Genomic DNA, 22,474 nt, shown 5'->3' on the forward strand with positions numbered 1-22,474 from the left:
TCGCCATTCCTAATAACGTGCTAGTTAGCAAGTTCCGCGGCTAAAGTAAACAGTCTCATGAGAACGGCTCGTCACCCCACGGAAGAGAGGGGCGGGGTCAGCAGAGCTCATTAGCATTTAAAGGACCATTCACTAAAACGGCTTGCAGAAAACAGCTGATTTTGACAGGGTACAAAGGGTGTTGTTTTACACTACCATTGAGAAATTTTAACCAAAGTATGTTAAGACAAAGAAACAAAACAAAACAACAACAAAAAAACTAAATTGGGAATACTTTCAGTGCATGTACTGTAAATAAGAAATAACAAGAATTGTCCACAAAACTGGAAGACTTTCTGAATGTATATAAGCGATTTATAAAGGAAGAAGAATTGGGGAGAATGAATGAATTCACCTGGTGTGGCTGTTGGACGAGAGACTCTCCCAGGGCTGGACGCTGCAGCCGCTGACCGCAAACACAGCTCCGCAGCTGCCATCCAGACGCGTCAGGAGATCTTTAGCGGCGATCTCTGCCGTCTTTCTGCTGTCGTGAGCTTTCTTCAGGATCTGTGTGATGCTCTCTTCACCCGCCTGCTCTCCTGCCATCACACACATTAAAATATTACACAACCTCACGAAAATACTGTTTCAGAATGATTCGCTAATCCACAGCTGCATGTTCAGATCCAAACACGATATAAATACTATGTAATATACGATAATAATACGATATAACATATATTTTCACCATTTCTGTGGGGGAACTTTAAGTGTAACTCCACAAGTAGATTTAAATATATGGTAAAATATGTTAATCAGAGCTGAAAGTACCACACTGTTAGCTGAAAACATGATCTAATTAAAACAATACACTTTGTAATTAATTTAAACATTTATGCAAAACTCTTTCCAAATGCAATTATAATGAAAATAAAATAATCAAAGATAATATTCAGAAGTAAATGACTGTGAATTGTGTGGAAATCTGGCCGAGATTCTGCAGATCTTGACATGCTGAATTCTCACAGTTTTATTGAATAATTTATGTTTCATTTCTCCAGCAGCGGTGTGGATGCATTCAGATGCGTGTGGAGAGAAACTAATTACACTAATAACTCATGAGCCGTTAATGAAGCGCTGGAGAACCAGGATATTAAATGTTGCTCAAAGCTCCCGAGGATGAGCATGAAGGAGGGACGACTGTATAAAGTCAGTCATCTCTATAGTGCTTTATACAATACAGATTCACAGAAATACACAGTAAATCATGTTGTAAAATTGATGAAATTTATTATGAAGTCTGCATGTTCAGTGTGTCTTTGCACAGTTTTGTCTTGGTTTAACTTGAAGAAATTGTGACAAAAATATAATACTAAATATAATACCATAGTAGAAAAAACAGCAATAATATTCATTTTTATTTGCATTTTTGTACTATATTTAAAACATATATTTTATTTGTTTACCTGTAGGTCATGTGACCTTTAACTGACATCAAAGGACCATGAACATGCAAATGTGTTGTTAAATTATTGAAATATTAACTTAAAATTTAAGTGGGCATTCAAGAAATTATTTGAGCTCAAATGGTTCGGCTGACAAAAAAGTTTGAGAACTCCTGGGTTATAGCACTTATAACTCTCTCTCTCTATATATATATATATACATCTCAACAGAAGTGTATGGGACGTCCTGATTCAGATGTGTGTGTGTCTCTTACCCACAGCACTGACTCCAGCGGCTCTGAACTGACCCAAAACCAGACCCTGTTCACTCTCAGACAGCGCCAGCAGCAGCTCATACGCCTCGATACACTGCTCACTGCAACACACACACACACACACACACACACACACACACACACACACACACACACACACACACACACACACAGAGTCATGAAAACACACTCTGGAGGAATGTGGAGGCCAGTGCAGATCCTTCATCAGCTTCTGAAAAATATTTTACGGGAAACAAAAGCCAGAAACAGGCCCAGACGTGATGCTGGAATGCACTCGTTTCATCAGCCTCCGATTATAACACAGGTACAAACAAACAAGAAGCAGTCTACACGAGTCACAGACTTCATGAGTCCTGGATCTTCTTCAGAGAGTCTGGCTGTATGAAGTTACTGAGAGAAAAAAACTTAACTTTCTACAGAAACTGGAAAAGTCTACAAATCACTATTTTTACAAATCACACACCAGCTTTAAAGCAGGGTTATTTTTGTTAATATAATATTTTTTTGTTTGTTATTTTAGTACTTAACTTGAAGTACTAAAATAACAAACAAAAAATAAAACAAAACATTTTTATTAAATATTTTACAGATAGGGTAAACGTACCTATTTAACTCAGGAAGAGCTTAAAGAGAGCACACTGAGCTTAAATAGACCAGCAACAATGTTTAATCAATTTCATGTAATATTTATTAAAATGACAGGATTTTGCTAAATAAATAGTCTAGGTCATGTATTACGTTCATACATATTTTAATATGAACAACTATTATTAACAATTTCTATGAAATTTTACTTTTTCTTATTGATGTCACACTGAAGCTGTGATTTTCATAGTAGTGCAGCCTTTAAGCGCACCTTAAAATAATATGAAATCTTTAAAAATAACAGCACTGTAAAACCACAGACCAGCAATAAACTGTCAATTTATAATATTATGGATGTAAAAGTACAAGCCAGTAATGTCTGTGCAGTAATATGTTAGCGTAGCACAATGATCTGATTGACTTGAAATTACAGGAGGTATATAGTAACAAACACATCAACTGGTTAAGACATCAAGTAGGATAATAAATTATTTGTTCTTTTTATAATCTGAGCTCAAAAATGAAAGTGTGCTTAATGGGTACGTTTGTCCTATTTTAAAAAACGAATAAAAATGACAAAAACAACACAATTTCTATAACTTTATCTAAAAATTAAAGTAAAGCCAGAAAAAATATAAGAATAAAATTTATCCATCTCTCTCTCTCTCTCTCTATATATATATATATATATATATATATATATATATATATATATATATATATATATATATATATATATATATATATATATATATATATATATATATATATATATATATATATATATATATATATACACACACACATACATAATTTCTAAGCAAACCAACCAACCTGGGGGCTGTTTCATGAAAGACACTAAGAAAAGCAGGGATTAAAGTCCAAAACCTGACTTGAAATAACCTAAGAAACCAATCGGGACTAAAGCGGTTTCATAAATGACTATTTAAGTTCACGCAATCTCACTAATTCGATCTAGGTTCAGTGAGTCAGGATCATTTGTGTTAATGTTGTGATCATGGATCAAATCGATCCAGCACGGCAAACAGCGAATATTTGTGCCGTTTAATGTATTTGAGGCGTTGTGTTTTCCTCAGTGCGTAACTGACACATCACAGGAATATTTTTCATCTGTAAATGTACAACAGTAAACTACAAACAACAATAGCAAATCAATGATACTAAAATACCTGTTTACTGTCTATTTACCGTCTTAATTCATGTTCCTGGTCTTATTGTGAATTATCAGTGCACATTATTACAAAGAAATAAACGTGTGCATCAAAACAAAATAATGTCACAAATAATTATTTTCCAGTTGGTCGTCATAGAGACTGAGTTGTTTTACTCTTCTCTTGTTATTTGTGTTCTTTTGTGAATACTGTCGTAGAAGCGGTGACAGAAACATCTGTGATCACGAGAGTGTGTTTATGCTGTTGATCTGCTCGTGTGTGAGAGCTGTCAGCGTGATTAATTGTGGTGTTTTATGCTCTCGGCGCCGTCTTTATGAGCGTTTGACTGGCCTCATGTAATGACAGTCAGATGACATCATGATCACTGGAGACCAAATTCAATCAGATCCTCGACCTCCTGCTGAAAACCCCACACACCAGCAGACACACACACAATCACTCATCCAACACGTTTCTTCTGCTCACCCAGGCCGCATTGATTTGATCAAAAATACAGGTGCAATTGTAAAATATTATTCTGATTCAAAACAGCTGTGTGTGAGAGCTTGTGTGTGTGTGTGAGAGGAACGCAGGAACGGAAACGTTAAAATATTGAAATATCGATTCTGCTTTTTTTTCTGTTTTCAAGCCCTGGTGTGTACCTGTACTGCAGGGCCAGTCTGAGCGCGGTGGCGTTGGACTCGTATTTCCCCACCAGCATACTCATCCGCTCGGCGTTACTCTTACACTCCTCCAGCGTGATGGTCAGCAGATCGTTCTGAGACTTCAGGTGCTCGATACGACTGAAACACAGCAGTCATGATCAGATATACGCACAGGGTCCCTACATAGTGTTCACTGCTCCCTACACGCTCACTATAGGGATATCTGAAGACGTTCACTTCAGCTGACAAAACACATTCGTTGGGTGGTGATGGCGCAGTGGATAAGACACATGCCTTTGGTGTGACAGACCCGGGTTCGAATCCACTGTGAGACACCAATGTGTCCCTGAGCAAGACACTTAACCCCTAGTTGCTCCAGAGGCGTGCGACCTCTGACATATATAGCAATTGTAAGTCGCTTTGGATAAAAGCGTCAGCTAAATGAATAAATGTAAATGTAAATGTTTGGGACGCTCTGCAATGACAAAGACAACACTTGAGTAGCACAAATGTGTATTTTCCGTATAATGCAATGTTATTTCGGTATTATTTTTATACTATTATAGTATTTATTACAATTTTGAAGTAGCTTTATTTTTGAGTTTAAGTGTGAGTGATTTTGTTATGTGCTTGTCATTTTAATTTTTTTTTACTATTTCTATTAAGCTTATTATTTCAGTTATTATTTCTGTCATTTTAGTACTTCAATGCAAACTTTAAAAATTTAAAACTTATTTTATTTAATTTTATTGAATTTCATTTAAAGTTTTAGTCATTTTGTTATGCATGTTTGTCAGTTTTATTTGTTTTTGTTTTAAAAATATTTGCATTTAGGCTATTTTTATTCCAGTTTGAGATTTAGTCATTTTAGTACTTCAACTTAAAAAAATACATTTATTTTATTTCAGTTCATTACATTTCATTGAAGTTTTAATATTTTTGATGTTTTTTTTTTCATTAGTGTTTTTTAGCTCATTTTATTTTCAGTTTTATTTCAATAATATTTGAATTTACATTTTTTTTAAAATAATTTTTAGTTTTTAATATTTCTTATTTTATTTTTAGTTTAGTACTTCAACATTTGTCATTTTAGTACTTCAACTTAAAATTAACTTAATTTCAGTTCAAGTAATGTAATTATGTGCTTTTGTCATTTTGTTCATTTTTATATTTCTATGTAACTTTAATTTATTTCCATTTCAGTTTGAATTTTAGTAATTTTTTACATTTAATACATTTGAAATAAAATAAGTTAAAATATTAAATAGAAACTTAAACAACTATTTTATTTAAGCTTAATTTCAATTAACAAAAACATTTAGTAAATAGTTTTAGTTAGCAATAACACCACGGGTGTGATGTAATACACACACGTAACTGAGTGAAGCTGACTTCGAGTGAATCCTACGGTTCTTGTCGTCTGTGCTCTCTAACCTGTTGAGTCTCTCCGTCTCCACCTCAAACTCGCGGATCTTGCTCTCGGAGATGGCGGATCCGTGTGAGTAGAGCGTCTGGAAGATCTCCTGGATGTTGGAGCAGTCCTGAAGGGAATGAGCCAGGTGTTCAGCCACGTTACTGGACACCTGCGGAGACACGCGGAAACAACACTAAACCAGCAGATCAGTGTGCTTCCACACCGCTGTTACTGCACTCGAACCCATGTCCTGCAACTCATTCAACTCAAGCCTTATTGTAAATAGATTCAGTTCAAACTCATTTTTGGTTGTTATACACTTTATAAGCTTTAAATTTATCTGAAGCGTCACACATTTCACCTTTAAGACTAAAGTCTGAAACTCTCCCGCTGATATACACTAACATTAAAAATGAAATCACCGGTGATCACAACATCTGCATAATTGAATCTTGTTTACAGAATTTTAAATTATAAAATCACCTCATTACACATCATCTTTTAGATACAATAAAATTAATTCTACTGTCACTTTTACACTCAGAAATAATTAAAAATAGAATAAAATCTACTCTTATGCTCTTGGTCAAGACACTTATCCTAAATAAAATAAAATAAAAAAAACAATAAAATAAAATAATACAAATAAATGAGAATAAACCAATGGTGATGACATCACAAAATGTGCATTATTGGATTATTTGAATTGGAACTGGAACATATACACAACATGATCGACTACAAACAGACAGGATCGTTATGGTCTGGTTAATCCAGTGACCCATTCACTTTAAAAACACAATGTACTGTAGTAATAATAAGCTCTAATAATAAGTGAGGTTTTCTAATCTGAACACAGTCGAAGCGTCTTTCTCTCTGTCTCACCCCGATGCTGCTGATTTCAGAGCCGAGGACGGATCTCTCCGCTGGCAGCGATTCTGAGCGCGTTTTCGACAGCTTCACTCGCTCCGCCACCTGCCACACACACACACACACACACACACACACACACACACACACAAAATAAACACACAAACAAACACAGTCAAACATACAGGATGAGCATTATAAAGTGCAGCCTTGTGTTGAAAACAATACTTCTGTTATTTTATATCAACCTGTGTGAGTTTTTCTTCTGTGAAACACACAAGGTACATTTTAACTTAAATTATGACCCTCATTTCAAACAACAAAACTTAAGGACTGGAGCTGTTAAACTCTACAATGAAACCACACAAAGCATCCCATAACAGAAGAGCAACAGACTGCTGAAAAAAATTAATAATAAAATAAAATAATAGGAAATAAAATAAAATCTACTATTACGCTCCTGATCAAAACACTTAAACGTAATAAAATAAAATGGAAAAATAAAAAATAAAATAAAAGTCAAATCTACTATCACTCTTATGCTCTTGACCAAACTTAAATAAAAATAAATAAATAAATAAAATAAAATAAAATCTAGGCACTTAAACGAAATAAAATAAAACATAAAAATATAATTAATAAACCAAAAAAATTTAATGAATAAAATAAAATAAATACATATACTATTAAATGTATAAAAATAAATTAAATCCCATAAAAACATTATATTTAAATAAAATAAATATAAAAAACTATCAGCTAAAAATATCAGGCAAGGCAACATTTCTCATTTTAATTTAGTTTAAGTTGTACTAAAATAACTAAAACTAAAAAAATTAAATAAATAAAAGTGAACTAAAATGAAAACTATAATAAAAATGTAGATTATAACTGAAATAAAATAAATGTAAAAAAAATAAAATTTATTTTGTCATCTAGTTGCCAGGGAACCATATCTCATTTTCATTTAGTTTAACTTGCACTAAAATAACTAAACAAATAAATAAATAAAAATAATAATAAAATAAATAAATCAATGGTTTTAACAAGAGTTATGAAGTACTTTGGCGACGGGGATGTCGTTGCTGCTGCTGCTGGTGCTGAGTTCTCCGGTGCTGGGGTTGATGGGACGTCCCGCCGGAGTCAGACGCCCAGGACTGGACGGAGCGCCGGGCTGAATGCTCTGGAGACGCGTCTGCAGCTCTCGCACCTGCAGGGATGGAAACACACCTGTTTGTCAAAACACTGGCTTGAGTCCGTTTTTCCATCTTCAGAGTTCAGAGAGCAGCTCCAGAGCTAAATCTAGACCCTGAGGTTTGCTCATAATCTGACCTCATGTGGCTTCAGATCAGTCTATATTAGAGGCAGCAGAAGCCACGATGATCACAGACCTCTCATCCAATACATGAGGAAACACACACACACACAGACAGACAGACAGACACACAGACACACACACACACACACACACACACACACACACCGCAGCGCCAGGTCAATAAGAGCACTGAAAATAAGAAATCAACCTTTTCTGAACTGCAGTGAAATAAATGTGCCTCAGAATCGATTTTCAAGGGCATTTTGTTGTGAACACACTTGTGTTTGTAGAGGGCAGCGCTCAGGTCAGCCGTCCCAGAGCGGCATCTGCGTGATGTTGGCAGCGAATGTGAATTTTTCAAGGCAAATAAAGCTTCTCCTGGCAGTGGAAAAGCTGCCAAAGGACAAATAAAGGACTGAATCCTCAACGAATGCGCCTCACACACACCGACACAACATCAGACCAAGCTCAGTGCTCTACATGAGCCGGATGAATAACTGATTCAGACCACATGGAATCTGAGTTTACTGATCAAAGTTATCAAACATTACTCATGCTTTCATGCTCGCTCAATATTTCAGCTAATCTGACAAATCAATAGGAGAGTAACCTCATTTTACCATCAAAAAACAAAACAACAAAAAAACTCACAAAACATCTACAGGTTACATTAACAAAAAACCAAAAACAAACAAACTCAAAACCATCTATGAATAAATAAATAAATCTACAGAGATTTATGCTGGTGAACGTCTTAATCTCATCCACTATAAGCAGAAGGTGAAAGTGAAAACAGAATGATGGAGAAATGACGAAGCTTTAGGCATCTGACGCCGCATATTCTCTCAGAGACGATGAATCTACTTCAACATATGCTGATAACGATAGGCTATAGGTGTTTCCATTTATTCCCTTAATATTTCTCTTGTGGCCTGTATATACTGAAAAAAAATAAGAAATGTATTTCCTCGGAAAAGTCGGTGCTTGAAATAAAAGTTATTATTTTATTGATTTTATTGATGACTGCATTGTTAATATTTTAATTCTAGGACTATAATTAATTGTAGGTAGCCTATAGCCTAATAGACCTGTTTATGGGGCAGTCGTGGCCTAATGGTTAGAGAGTTGGACTTGTAACCTGAAGGTCATGGGTTCGAGTCTCAGGGCAGGGATTGTAGGTGGGGGAGTGAATAACCAACACTCTCTCCACCCTCAATACCACGACTGAGGTGAGACCCTTGAGCAAGGCACTGAACCCACAACTGCTCCGGGTGTGTGTTCACTACTGAGTGTACACTAGGATGGGTTAAATGCAGAGCACTAATTCCGAGTATGGGTCACCGTACTTGGCCACACACCACTTCCCTTTAAAAACATTTTAATTGAGGATTAAATATAGCCTAATCTTATCCTCGCAGCACGTCAGTTATGCAGTAATTATTGAGGGGCAAATGAATTGTAATTTAATAATAAAAGTAACTTCATAAAAATAATAGGCCTAATGAATTCCGTTCGGTTCATACTAACGCTATTACAGTTCAGTGTTTGATTTTAAGGACATTTAAACAATGTCAATAATCAATGCTTTTAATCAGTTGGGTTTCTGAAGCTAAAGCGTTTGAGAAGCTCTGATGTGTTTGAACTGAAACATCCCTCCACCAGACGCTCGAGCCATCAGCTCTTAACAAAGAGAGAAAACATCAATATTTAACTTAGCGGTTCAATGCTGTCCGTCCTCGCCGTCTGTAATGGACGGCAGCGAGTGTGTTAGTGTTTGTCTGTGACTTAGATGGATGACGGCAGCATTAAAGCAGCACACACACACACACACACACACACACACACAGCTGACCTGCGGTAGTCGAGTCCAATCAAACAAACCACTGCCACAAAGCCAGGCCAGTAATTACGGTCGAGCGGCTGCGGCGTGTGAGTTTAAATATAGCCGTGCGTCAGATCCGGATCATGATTAGAGTGGCCAGAAGTCCAGTTTTAGGTGGGACAGTCCTGTCCTGAAATACCATATCCAGCTACTGGCACAGGCTTGAGCCGGACGCTCGTGTCCTTTTAAGATTGATATTTTACACTTTGTACAATGGTGTAAAATAAATAAATAAATAAATAAATGCTAATATTATGTTTAAGTTTGTACAATAGTGTATAATAAATACATAAATAAATAAATAAATAAATGGTAATATTATGTTCAAATTTTAACAATAGTGCATAAATAAATAAATAAATAAATAAATGAAAATAAATAAATAAATGCTAATGTTATGGTCAAGTCTGAACAATAGTGCATAAATAAATAAATAAATGAAAATAAATAAATAAATGCTAATGTTATGGTCAAGTCTGAACAATAGTGCATAAATCCTAATGTTGTGTTTGAATGTAAACAATAGTGTATAATAAATAAATAAATGCTAATGTTATGTAATAATCTCATATGACGTTTTTTTTTTTAATAATTCTGAAAAAATAAAAATAAAATAAATCGGAAAAATTAAGAATTTAGCCGTGTTTCAGGACCGGATTGTTATTCGTTCAGCGGTGTGTTACTAACAAGCAAAAAAATAAATCATTATTATTTATGTACAGTTAATAATTAAGTAATTTACATTTTAGACACAATATTGTCAGCATGGATTTTTTTGCTCTATTTCACCAATCACTGTCTCCGATCATCACAGTGGTGATTTGTTCCTGAATGATTTAAACAAATAAAGTGAGTCAGTGATTCAATAAGCCATTCATAAAGCTAAATTAAAAAAATGCATATACTACTATTACTATTTTTAGCATATCTTTTTATGGCAAAAACAGTAAGAGTATTATGCTCGCTTCACTCCTGAATGAATCAGCTGTGTTGAATCTATTGAATGAGTGAATCAATGACTCACTTATGAAGACAGTGACTTGTTGACAGTTTTAGTTTCATATTTAAAGCATCACTTCACAGTTCTATATTCAATCTATTTTATTTTTCAAACATCTCGTAACATTCGATTGTAACCGCAGTGTAAATGCATTCATGGCATCTCTGAGCTGCATTGAACAGTCTGTATAAATACATCAGATGAGAATTCCCAGTATTAACCCCATTGGAATGAATGGACTTTAATTAATTTCCTTTGACTTAACTCATGATTGCTCAAAAACAGTCCAAATTTATGACACCTACATATTTATTTCTAACCAAACAACATAACTATTAGGCTTAAAGTATAACTCTTAAAGTTAAATTATTCAATTAATAAATTCCTTTTACTTGCATAACCTTTTACTTTCAGATGAAAAAAGTGATTTCATGCTGCAAAGGGGCATATATTCATGTTTAGCAACAAATTTCAGTCCCAAAAGTGTGTAATATACTAAATACTGTATATGTTACAAAAATGTTCTGACACTAATATAACTTCACAGATAATTTAACAAAAAAAAAATATTGTTGACACCTAATGTACATACCCGGGTCAAAAATGACCCGAGCACAAAACGTGGTTATATCTCTTAAAAAATAATTATAAATTATCTGAAAAAACTAAACAAATGATGTGTATTTCGAGGGTTTTAAAACACTTGCAAAGTTTTGTTCCCTTACTGAAAACTAAGTTTTTAGACATTTTTATGTATCTTTTCCATGTCAAAACAGGGGAAGGTAAATTTAAGGGGGTAAATTTAGCTCTTTAATAGAAAAGTTCTGGATTTTGGATTACTTTTCAGTTTTCATCCTGGCTTCACTGAATCTTGCATAGTGTCCTTCTTCCTGGTGTTACAGAAGCGGCCACACTAATGGTGATGGATCTATTTACTGAGCTTAAATAAGGAATGCCGCTGTCCTCGTATCATTTGGAAAAACGCACGGTAAAACATGTTTGGATCGATTAGTCTGCTGCTTTTAGACACGGCCTGCAATCGAATCTGGCCGCCTGAAGCCGGTTAGCACAGTAACATGATTAGCCCTGAAATGCTTCGAGTGAAAAAGGCCAAAGGCTTTTATAGAAACAGCCGGGTCAGTCCTACGACATACAAATGGCCTAAGATTTATCTCTAATGAAATCTGTCCGTGCTCGTGGAATTGGTCCGATGCATCGCTTGCTGTTTCTGACGGGATGGGGTTTATTGAGGAGATGCTGAGACCATCGAGACTGTGTCTTTATGGGTCTCTGACATCAGACACAAATGTGCATATAAAAGCAAATAATATTAATTTGAAATAGATAACACTTGTCTTTTTTTTTTCATTTAATTTTATTTAGGTTAAGTGTCTTCATCAAAAGCATAATAATGATATTTTATTTTATTGTTTTTATTTTATTTATTTAGGTTAAGTGTGTTGATCAAGAGAATTACAGTAGCAGCACATTTAATTTTATTATTTATATTTTATTTTGTATATGAGTCATACCAAGAAGATAACAGTAAAAGTAGTTTTAATATTTTTTTTTATTTTAATTTTATTTAGGTTAAATGTCTTGATCAAGAGCATAACAGTGATAGTAGTTTTTTTTTAAATCTAAAGAAAATCTAAAAAATAAAAATAAATATCACAGTGTTTGATTTTAAAGATAAAATAAATAAATTTACAATTTATATAACAAATGAACATGTTACAGTAATGAGATTCTGGGGAAAAATGTTGTACACAATGAGTACAAATTAATTTGTACACTCAACACTTCATAAATGTTACACACAGATTCTTAAATTAGAAAACAGAGTTTGGTCTTAAATAAAATCCCACTGGATATTTCATCCTGTAAATTTGATCATTCAGACATAATGTCCGGACTGATCCATTCCTGTATCTCAAACCTAAAGTTCAAGTTGCTCTGGATAAAAATGTCTGCGACGAAAAAACAATATGTAATTATGAAAACTCTTACATCAGCCGGTGTGTGAGACTGATCTGACTGTGAACACCTGAATATCCTTAACATGAGTCGGGGATATAAACAGGAGCATCTGCGGCCCAGAAAGACCAGCAGCTTCTCCCATAAGACTTTAATGACTTTCTCTTCTCACAGGAAGAGACTGAATTAGACCGTCTGACTTCCTGTAATCACAAAGACCTGCAACTGAGCACAAAACACTTGAGATACAAGATACACAAATGCAATGTAATATAATATATGTGATGTGATTTGGGAAAACCCATCGGATGTCACGCTGGGACGTTTTCAGGAAATTCAAAAAAATAGGTTGGATGTCAATTTTTTGTCAAAATTGGGTTTTCATTAAATTATTATTCTATAACATCTTGTCATTCATCTCTGAAAATATCTTGGCAAAATTCAGTTGTTTAGTGCAGAAAAATAGCAATTTATTGTGGCCAGCAGAAAAGTATCTTCTTGGTGCTTTGTAACACTACAAAGACAGTTCACCAATCAAAATAAACTAGCTACGTGGCGTATATAATAAAGGTGTATCAATGAACATTTTCCGCTAGTCTTGTGTGAACTACGGCATGCAGGTCAGGGTAACGTTAGCTAGTCTGCTTGTGTAACGAAGCGTAGCGCTCTTCACAGAGCTCTCCTTCTTAAAGGGATAGTTCACCCAAAAATGAAAATTCTATCATTATTTACTCAGCCTCAAGTAGTTCCAAACCTGCATGAATGTCTTTGTTCTGCTGAACACAAAGGAAGATATTCTGAAGAATGTGGGAAACAGAGCAGTTCTGGGGCACCATTGACTTCCATAGTATTTAAGTTTAGAACACAGAACTACAAGTTACAGTTCTGACCTGTGTCTGTATGTATTATACATCCAGAGTAGTAGAACAGGAGAAGAATTGGAGATAGCCTGCATGCTGTAATGTTTTATGAACAGATTTACACTTAATGTTCAAATGTTTGCCAGTGTTGTGTGTTCCTTGGGGTCATTTTGTATCTCTTACATGCTGCAGAATGACTAAAATAAGTATTTTACCACAGTAAAGTGACTTGACTGTTGTGCTTTTATTTTCATTGCCTCTCTTTAAACCAGTTTTTCTCAAAATTCTGTTTCTGAAAATCATAGCTATCAGCCAAATTCAGATAACCAGAACTTTTGTTACGTTCAAGCTATGGACGAAATAAAAAGAGTTTTGGAAATAACTTAAACCCAGCTTTTATATTTCGGCATGTTGGTGGGTTTTCCTAGATTGCATCACATATAATATAATATAATAAAATTCAGTAATAGTAAGTTTTTTACTATTTTTACTATAAGACCATTGCATTTTTTCTGCATTATTTTCATGACAATTAAACTCATTTAAAGTCTCGTTACTGAATGGGTCCAGATGTTTTACTGATTCGATTATTTGTAAATGATGATTAGATTATGATTAGATTCTAATTACTGTAATAGAGTAATTTATAGTAAATTAGTGTAATGTAATTTTTAGTAAAAAGTTCATTATAAAAAAAATTTAATCAGAATAAAATCAGCAAAAAAAAAAAAATGCTACTAAAATGAATAAATAAATCAATGAATACAAGGTACTGTCATGTCATTATTCTCAACGATGATTATACAATTCTCATGACTGCAATAGAGTAACTTAAAGTACAATTCAATATAATTTATAGTAAATTTGAGTAAAAATAAATAAAATAGCATAAAAACAATATATGCATGAAAATAAGGCTTTTTAGGATTATTATTATTATCATCATAAAAAGTTAAGCATATTATAGTAAACAATTTTTAGAATTCTAATAAGAATTTGCATAAAAATAACACCAAAACCACTACCACAGTTAATAAAATGATACAATGAATACAACATACTGCAACAAACTATTTCTGCCACTGACTGTTTTCCACATTTCCATTCCATTCTGTTTGTCACAGATAACAAATATAAACAGATCTGGAAGAATTATACTGATATATTTGACCCCAGATTACCTGGAATATGGACAAAATCAACAGACTATTAATGAGTGGAGCAAGGATGGTGGTTTGAACCCCCTAAACTTAAACGATGAATCAGTAGTAATTAGCCGTAACGCAGCTGTTCGTGGCATGGTTTAGATGTTTAATGCATGGTTTGAGGGTAGCATCACTCACGCGTCTGCGCAGGCGGTCCCGCTCCTCTCGGATGCCGTTCATGGTGGCTTTGGTGCGGTTGAGATCCTCCTCTTTACTGCACAGCATCGCCGTCAGGCTCTCGTTCTCCTCCTGGAGTCCAGCCAGCTCCTTCTCCCAGCGCACACGCTCCTCACACAGACTGGGATAGAAATCACGGCCCAGAGCGCCCTCGATCTCCTCCACCGTCTGCAAACACACAGTTTTCAGCCTCATATCACATTCCCACATTTCCGTTTCAAATAAATGCTGTTCTTTTGCACTCTCCATTCATCTGTGAATCCTGAAAAATAAAATGCATCACAATTTCCACAAAAATATTGTGCAGCACAACAGTTTTCAACATTGATAATAATGAGAAATGTTTCTTGAGCAGTAAATCAGCATATTAGAATGATTTCTGAAGATCATGTGACACTGAAGACCGGAGTAAAGTGCAATAATATTTCACATTTTATTTTGTATTTTTGATCAAATAAATGCAGCTTTGGTGAGCAGAAGAGACTTCTTTAAACAGGGTTCGTACAGAAACTGCAAAATTAAATTCCTTTTCAAGCACTACTTTTTTGGTTTTCAAGGACTAAAATCAGAGATCACAATATCGTTATAATCTTTCAAATTCTAATAAATAAATGAATAAAACGAAATTGTACAAATAACATGCAGCACATGCAAACCATGCTGTGGTGACTTTAAAATTTGAAAGGATACTATGGCAGAGTTTTCAATTTCCTCATTCAAAGTGATTTTTGTCATGAATATATGATTAACCTGAAGAGTAAAAGCTTCATACACTTGGAAAATTACGAGCTATATCAGGTTCATGGACACTAGGGGTGTGACAATACATTTAGCTCGTGAGAGAAGACAAGATATAGACACTTAGTTCACTAGATATTTATTTTTTTACTTATCTAGAGCCGTAACTAACAATTATTTAGGTAATCAAGTAATCTACTGATTATTTTGACAAGTGAGCAATAGTAGACTCATGCAAAGGAAGAGTTTGTGGACCGAGCTGCTGAGATGGAGACGTGCTTCACGCTTGTAAATGATAACAGTACAACACAAAGCGCGTCAGAATTTATACGTGTTCAGATGAAACCGGCCGGGTGAAGTGCTCTGTATTTAGACGTGCTGCGTCGTTAATTTAGCGAGAAAAGATTGTTTTTGTCGAAAACAAAAATTAGCACCAATTTCATAATTCATAATTTCATGTTTATAATCACCCTGGAGTGCTCAAAATTGTGAATATGAATGGAATATACTTCAGAGATATTTTACTCATAAGAATTTCTAGGGGTGCCAATAATTGTGTCCAACGTGTATTTGAGAAAAACATTTATTTCATAATGATATTTCCCACATCAATGAAAGGTTAGATTTTTGTGATTTTTTTAAATAAAAGATCAAAAGGATTAATAATGCAGGTTTATTTTCAGAGCCTTCTTTGATCATATTTTCCACGACTGTATTCATTTATTTATTTTTTAAGAAAACAAGCAGTTAGTAAATGAATAGAGTGCAAGTCTAAAAGGGGCAAGTTTTATTTTTTTATTTTTTTTAAAGAATAGAATTAGAATAGTAAACATGGCATTAAAACGATGGCGTTTTATTGCTATATTAAAAACTAAAAAAAGTCTAAAATTACGAGACTAAAGTCGCAATACCTCGTGAACAAAGTCAAAATACCAGAAGAATAAAGTCGAAATATTTTGAGAACAAAGATGAATGAACATCATAGCATATTTTCTTTCAATCGCAGAAAGATGTCAATACACAATATTTTTCAAGTTTAAGTCCACCAAAGTTAATCTACTCTCCTGTCGGATTTGTTTGTCGGGCAAGATGGCAGATTGGGCGTTATGATTGGTCAGATCTCCTGTCAATCAAGCTGTTTGCGAACGGTCAGTTGCCAAAGCCAGCCAGTCAGACTGCAGTTTGAGGTATTGTGCACTACATAGTGTCTGTGGGCTCCTGTACGGCATCTGTCAGGTGTTTTACCTTGATGGCCAGATCGCAGTGTTCGCTGGCGGTGGTCAGCTGCTCGATGTGTCTGTCCACCTCCGCCACGGACAGACTGCATGTGCTCTTCTTGCGGCCGCAGAGGACGCTCTCCAGCCCCGTCAAAACCCGCTGCAGCTCCGAGTTCAGGTCACTGCAGTTATCTGGAAAAACACACGCATCTCAGTCAACTTATTGTAGGCATTAATGTTTGCCTATAAAACCACCACTGGCTCTGCACCCCTTTACCTAAGTTCATTACTTCAGACTTATGTTCCTCTAGAAGCTTGCATTCTGCAAGTGAACGATGCTTTATTGTTCATCCCAAAGAGGCACAGACTTTTACATTAACTGTTCCCTCCTGCCCAACTCAAGTCCTTAGCCATCTTCAAGCATCTCTTCCATCTTTATTTGACCCTCTAACTCTAGCACTCTCTATTCTAATTCTATTCTTAAAAAAAAAAAACTTCCCCATTTTAGACTTGCACTCTATTCATTTACTAACTGCTTGTTTTCTTTAAAGAAACTAACACTAGCTTTTCTAATCTTTTTGTATTCTATCATTTTCTTTTATTTATGACACAATTAACAAAAAGCAAAAAAGGCCTTTAACACTAGCTTGCTCTATTCTTTTTCTATTCTGTTTTCTTTTTATTTCATATATAATAATAAAAATAAAACAACCTTGCTACGTGTGCTGTGTTAACTAACTGAGACTTGTTACAGCACTTACGTATCATTGCTCTTTTGTAGTTTTGATTGCTTCTATTATCCTCATTTGTAAGTCACTTTGGATAAAAGCATCTGTTAAATGACTAAATGTAATTTTAAACTTGCAGTCCATTACTGGGAATTTTTCCAGCATGAAACTGCACTTGCATCCTATTTTAGCGGAGTAATTTATTTACAAAGCACAAATAATTCTAAGAATAATATGAGAGCTAATAAAGTCAAATTAAAGAATGCAATATGAAAACATTAAATAAACAACTTAAAAATTAGATTTGTTTTTTTTTTTTATATCATATAAAAGTATAGTAAAGAAAAACCACACATACAATTACTGTAATATCTCAACTTTTTTCTCCTACACAGCAATGAGATCAAAGTAGGGAGCAAACAGAGACTTCTGCTGAAATCTCCTGATCCTCAGATGTTTCTCCTGAGAAAATAACCCTCTCTTCTAAAATCTCATCTGAAACCTCAACTATGTCTCATATTGCCCTTAGATTTGCCAAAGTCTGCATCAGAAGTCAGAGATCTCAATATATACTCAATTTATATAAATTAATTCTATAATTTGCATTAACCATACCTGAGAACTCCATGAAGTCTCCTGCCTAACCTGTATTAATATTATCATCCAAACCTGCTCATCCAGCAGGCAAATGAAATGGAAAAACCGGAGTAAATCAGAGCTCATATGAATCAATACGATTGCTGACATGAGCAGGTTATTGATCCAGAGCTGTATTAATATTCACAACTGCAGGCAATGTGCCGTCATACATTAACCATGAAACATAAAAGCGCTCGTGGGAAAAACACTGGATGAGCCTCACATTGAGCCTCCTCCAGGATCATTTCAACTAGAGATTCATCACTTTAATGGCACGGTTCTGAAGTTTAGTTTTGTATGAAGTAATTGAAACAGTGTGCACTCATGGAAACTGTTTTTTTAAAAAAAAACAAATAATATTAATTCAATATATATATAAATAAATAAATAAAGTAAACTGTGTCATATTATACCCAAACATTCTTCATCCAGTGGTCTACCAGTAAAATTGATAAAAAAATTTGGGACCAAAAATATTCAGACACTTTGACCTGATCATGTTTTGCTGAACTGTTTTTTCTTTAATTGCTAATGTTGTGTGAGGAGGATTCCAGCGCTTGACCAGCAATGTTTTTGCTGCTGTGAGAGCAGCTAACAGTAAAGATCTTTGTTGGATGGACAAGGTGAAGTCCCAAAAGTCATTCATGAAAGATATCAGTCAAACATATCTCAGTACCCAACAAATATGATAGGTCCAGTGAGAGCTGAGTCCAAAAAGGTGAGAGAGAGAGGGGCACTGCCAAAAAAAACATGCCTAAAACTCCTCGGGAACAGACATTACACTTAGGAGACGACGACAGATTCATATAAAAACATTTCATTGGAGTCAAGTAAACCCTATGCAGCAATTTCCAATGAATCATTTGGTGATTAGGGTTTTTAGAAGACAATTTAAACATACCCCATACCTGATCGGAAAATAAAACATGCACATCCTCATCAAGATCCTTAGCCCAAACAGTAGTAATAGATAGAGGTTTGTATGAATGCTCAAGAAGAAAGAGATAGATGAGTGAAGCAGAGGAGGGAGATTCCTCAGAAGGAAGGATTAGTTTGTGTAAAGAGTGAACAGGCAGAGAGCTCCAAGGCACCCCATACGATCTAATGCACCAATACATAAAGAAGGAGGTGCCTGGCAGATTATATTGAGTTTTAAGATTCTGGAAGGATTTTAAACCACTATCATCATAGATATCTCCCAGAGTGTTTACTTTATTATGAGTCCATTGCGGACAATGAAATGGAGTATTGCCTGACAAAAAGGTTATTATTGTGGAAAATAGGCGAATGCTATGCCATTTTGTAGCTAGTTGTGAACGTCTTTCAACATCCCTTCATGTGGAGAGGAGATGGGTTACAATGAGACCAAACCGAGATTTACACTGCCTAAGCAGAACTCCCGAAAAAACAAGATGCTTCAATTTATACGGATAAACAATAGATTCCTCAACTGCTCTCCAAGACACAGAAGCGTCAGGATCAAACCAAACTGATAAAGGGCGGAGGGAAAAGACTTCACCATACAGTCTACAATTAGGGAAAGAAAGACCTCCATGTAATCTACATCGTTGTAAGGTAGTCATTTTAATACGAGGACGTTTCCCATTCCATATATACCGTGAAACACATGCATCTAGTTTATTCCAGTTGCCAACCGGTGGAGCGAGAGGAATCATGGAAAAGAAATGAATACGTGGGAGAACATTCATTTTAATCACCAATATACAGGCCTGAAAAGAAGTAGGAAGACGAGACCAATTTTCCAAATCTGAGGATACTTTGGCTAGAATACCATTATAGTTTTTTGAGACGATTTACTCCAGGGAAAGAGAAACATCTATCCCCAAGTACTTAACGTTTTGAACCAATGGAATAGATATAAGTGAAAGTGACGTGACATACAGTCAAGTATGGTGACCCATACTCGGAATTCGTGCTGTGCATTTTTTAACCCATCCAAAGTGCCATTTATGCTGCAGCGCCCGGGCAGCAGTTGGGGGTTCGGTGTCTTGCTCAAGGGCACCTCAGTCGTGGTATTGAGGGTGGAGAGAGCGCTGTACATTCACTCCCCCCACCTACAATCCCTGCCGGCCCGAGACTCGAACCCACAACCTTTGGATTACAAGTCCGACTCTCTAACCATTAGGCCACGACTGGAGTAAGTCATGGTCCAGCAGGGATTGTAGGTGGGGGAGTGAATAACCAACACTCTCTCCACCCTCAATACCACGACTGAGGTGAGACCCTTGAGCAAGGCACTGAACCCCCAACTGCTCCCCGGGCGCCGCAGCATTGGCTGTCCACTGCTCTGGGTGTGTGTTCACTACTGTGTGTGTGCACTTGGATGGGTTAAATGCAAAGCACAAATTCAGAGTATGGGTCACCATACTTGGCCACACACTACTTCCCTTTCCTTTCCTTTTCCTTTTCCAATGAATTTTAAACCCTGAGAGAGATTCAAAATGGTCAAATAAATTCAACACATGAGGAATAGAATGTGATGGCTTCGCCAAAAACAATAAGATATCATCAGCAAACAAAGAAATATGATGAGTATTCTGTATATTTATGGGAGAAATAGTTTCAGATTGTCGGACCGCTTGAGTTAAGGGTTCCAAGGATAGGGCAAATAACAGAGGAGACAGCAGGCAACCCTGACGAGTACCTCGATGTATAAAGAATGGGTTCGAGCGAACAGCACCTGAGAGAACAGTGGCTGCTGGATTGGCATACAGAACTTTTATCATATTTATGAAACTCGATCCCAGAACAAGATGCTGAAGAACCGCCCATAAATAGTTCCATTCTAGCTGGTCGAAAGCTGACATCGCATCTAGAGATAATACTGAGCAAGGAGAGGACAAACTATTATTTGAATTAATAATATGATATAACCTGCGTAAGTTATCCGAAGCTGAGCGAGATTTAATGAATCCTGTTCGGTCATGATGAACTAGCCTATTCATAAATTTCTCTAGACGACGAGATAGTACTTTAGCATATCATTTAACATCAGTCCCTATCAAAGAAAGTGGCCGGTAACTAGAACAGGAAGTCGGATCTTTATCTTTTTTTTAACAAGAGTGAAATAACAGCTATATTAATGGATGGGTGAAATGAGCCTTGAGTAACTGAAAAATGTATCATATCTAACGTGAGGGGGCCTAAATCTGACCAAGAAGTATTATACAATTCGATTGTAATGCCATCTATTCCTGGGGATTTCCCCTTGTTCATAGATCGAACTGCTGACTCCAGCTCCTGAAGAGAGATCGGTTCAGCCAGGTATTCTGAATCTGAATCTGACAGCCTTGGTAAATCAAGGTTGGACAGAAACGAAGCAAAAGAGTCAGGGTCACCATCAGCAGAAGAAGTGTAGAGGTTAGAGTAAAAAGAGTGAAAGGTGATATTAATGTCTTTTGGGTCTGTCATAATGAGCCCAGATTGGGATTTCACAGCTGAAATATTAGCAAACTTTTCACTGTTGCGTAATCTTAGGGCTAAAAGGTGGCTTGGTCTACTTCCTTGAAAATAGTAATTCTGCCGGGATCTTTGGATCAGGAATTCTGCCCTGGATCTCAGTAATGAATTGAGTTCGGACCTAACCGCCATGATTTTACTGAGTGTATTGTCTGAGAAACAACGCTGATTATCTCTAGTCAGATTCTGGAGCTGTGATTCCAGTTCAACTATCTTTTTGTGTCGGTTTTTCTGAAGGAAAGAGGCATATGAAATTGAGTTATTCCTTATAAATCCTTTAACTGCATTCCAAAGTGTTCGATGATCATCCACTGAACCTTGGTTCATTTCAATAAACTCAGCAAATTTATTTCTGAATTGACTGCAAAAATTTTCATCCTGTAACAATTTAGGGTTAAATCACCATCTAGTGGCACGAGATTGCCGAGGGATCAAAGATAATCTGCACAAATTTCCATCATGATCTGACAGAGATAAGGAACAGATATCGGCATCACGCACAGCTGAAGATAACGTAGAAATGAAAATATAGTCAATTCGCGAATAGGATTTATGAGTAGCAGAAAAGAAAATGAAAGACTTAGCAGAAGGGTTTAATAAACGCCAACTATCCACCAACGAGGATGAGGTTACACATTGCCGAAGTTTGTCAGAACACAAAGCTTGAGAGTGTGATTCCTTTGATCCAGATCTATCTAGGATATGAGACATTACAGATTTCATATCTGCACCCAATACAATTTCAAAATCTGACAAAAAAGAGAAAAAAGTAGGGTCAGGAGTACAAGGGGCATAAACTGAGAGAAATACAATATTCCTATTCTCCA

The 22,474-nt window shown here is 35.7% G+C and overlaps 1 protein-coding gene across 2 annotated transcripts in view; it reads right to left on the bottom strand.

Moving 5' to 3' along the window:
* Positions 1 to 22,474, bottom strand: part of LOC306870377 (colorectal mutant cancer protein) — a gene marked incomplete at its 5' end in the record, with an annotated part of 85,814 nt that overhangs the window by 12,731 nt on the left and 50,609 nt on the right. For both annotated transcript variants that reach the window (XM_079417610.1, XM_079417609.1), the window contains 8 exons: positions 395 to 578; positions 1,700 to 1,800; positions 4,140 to 4,280; positions 5,577 to 5,725; positions 6,442 to 6,531; positions 7,490 to 7,636; positions 14,807 to 15,013; positions 16,829 to 16,992. In XM_079417610.1, coding sequence (XP_079273736.1) covers positions 395 to 578; positions 1,700 to 1,800; positions 4,140 to 4,280; positions 5,577 to 5,725; positions 6,442 to 6,531; positions 7,490 to 7,636; positions 14,807 to 15,013; positions 16,829 to 16,992 — 1,183 coding nt within the window. The remainder of the gene's footprint in view (positions 1 to 394; positions 579 to 1,699; positions 1,801 to 4,139; positions 4,281 to 5,576; positions 5,726 to 6,441; positions 6,532 to 7,489; positions 7,637 to 14,806; positions 15,014 to 16,828; positions 16,993 to 22,474) is intronic.

The sequence above is a fragment of the Barbus barbus genome (genome assembly GCF_936440315.1).
Source record: "Barbus barbus genome assembly, chromosome: 5".
In the NCBI taxonomy this organism is placed as follows: domain Eukaryota; kingdom Metazoa; phylum Chordata; class Actinopteri; order Cypriniformes; family Cyprinidae; genus Barbus; species Barbus barbus.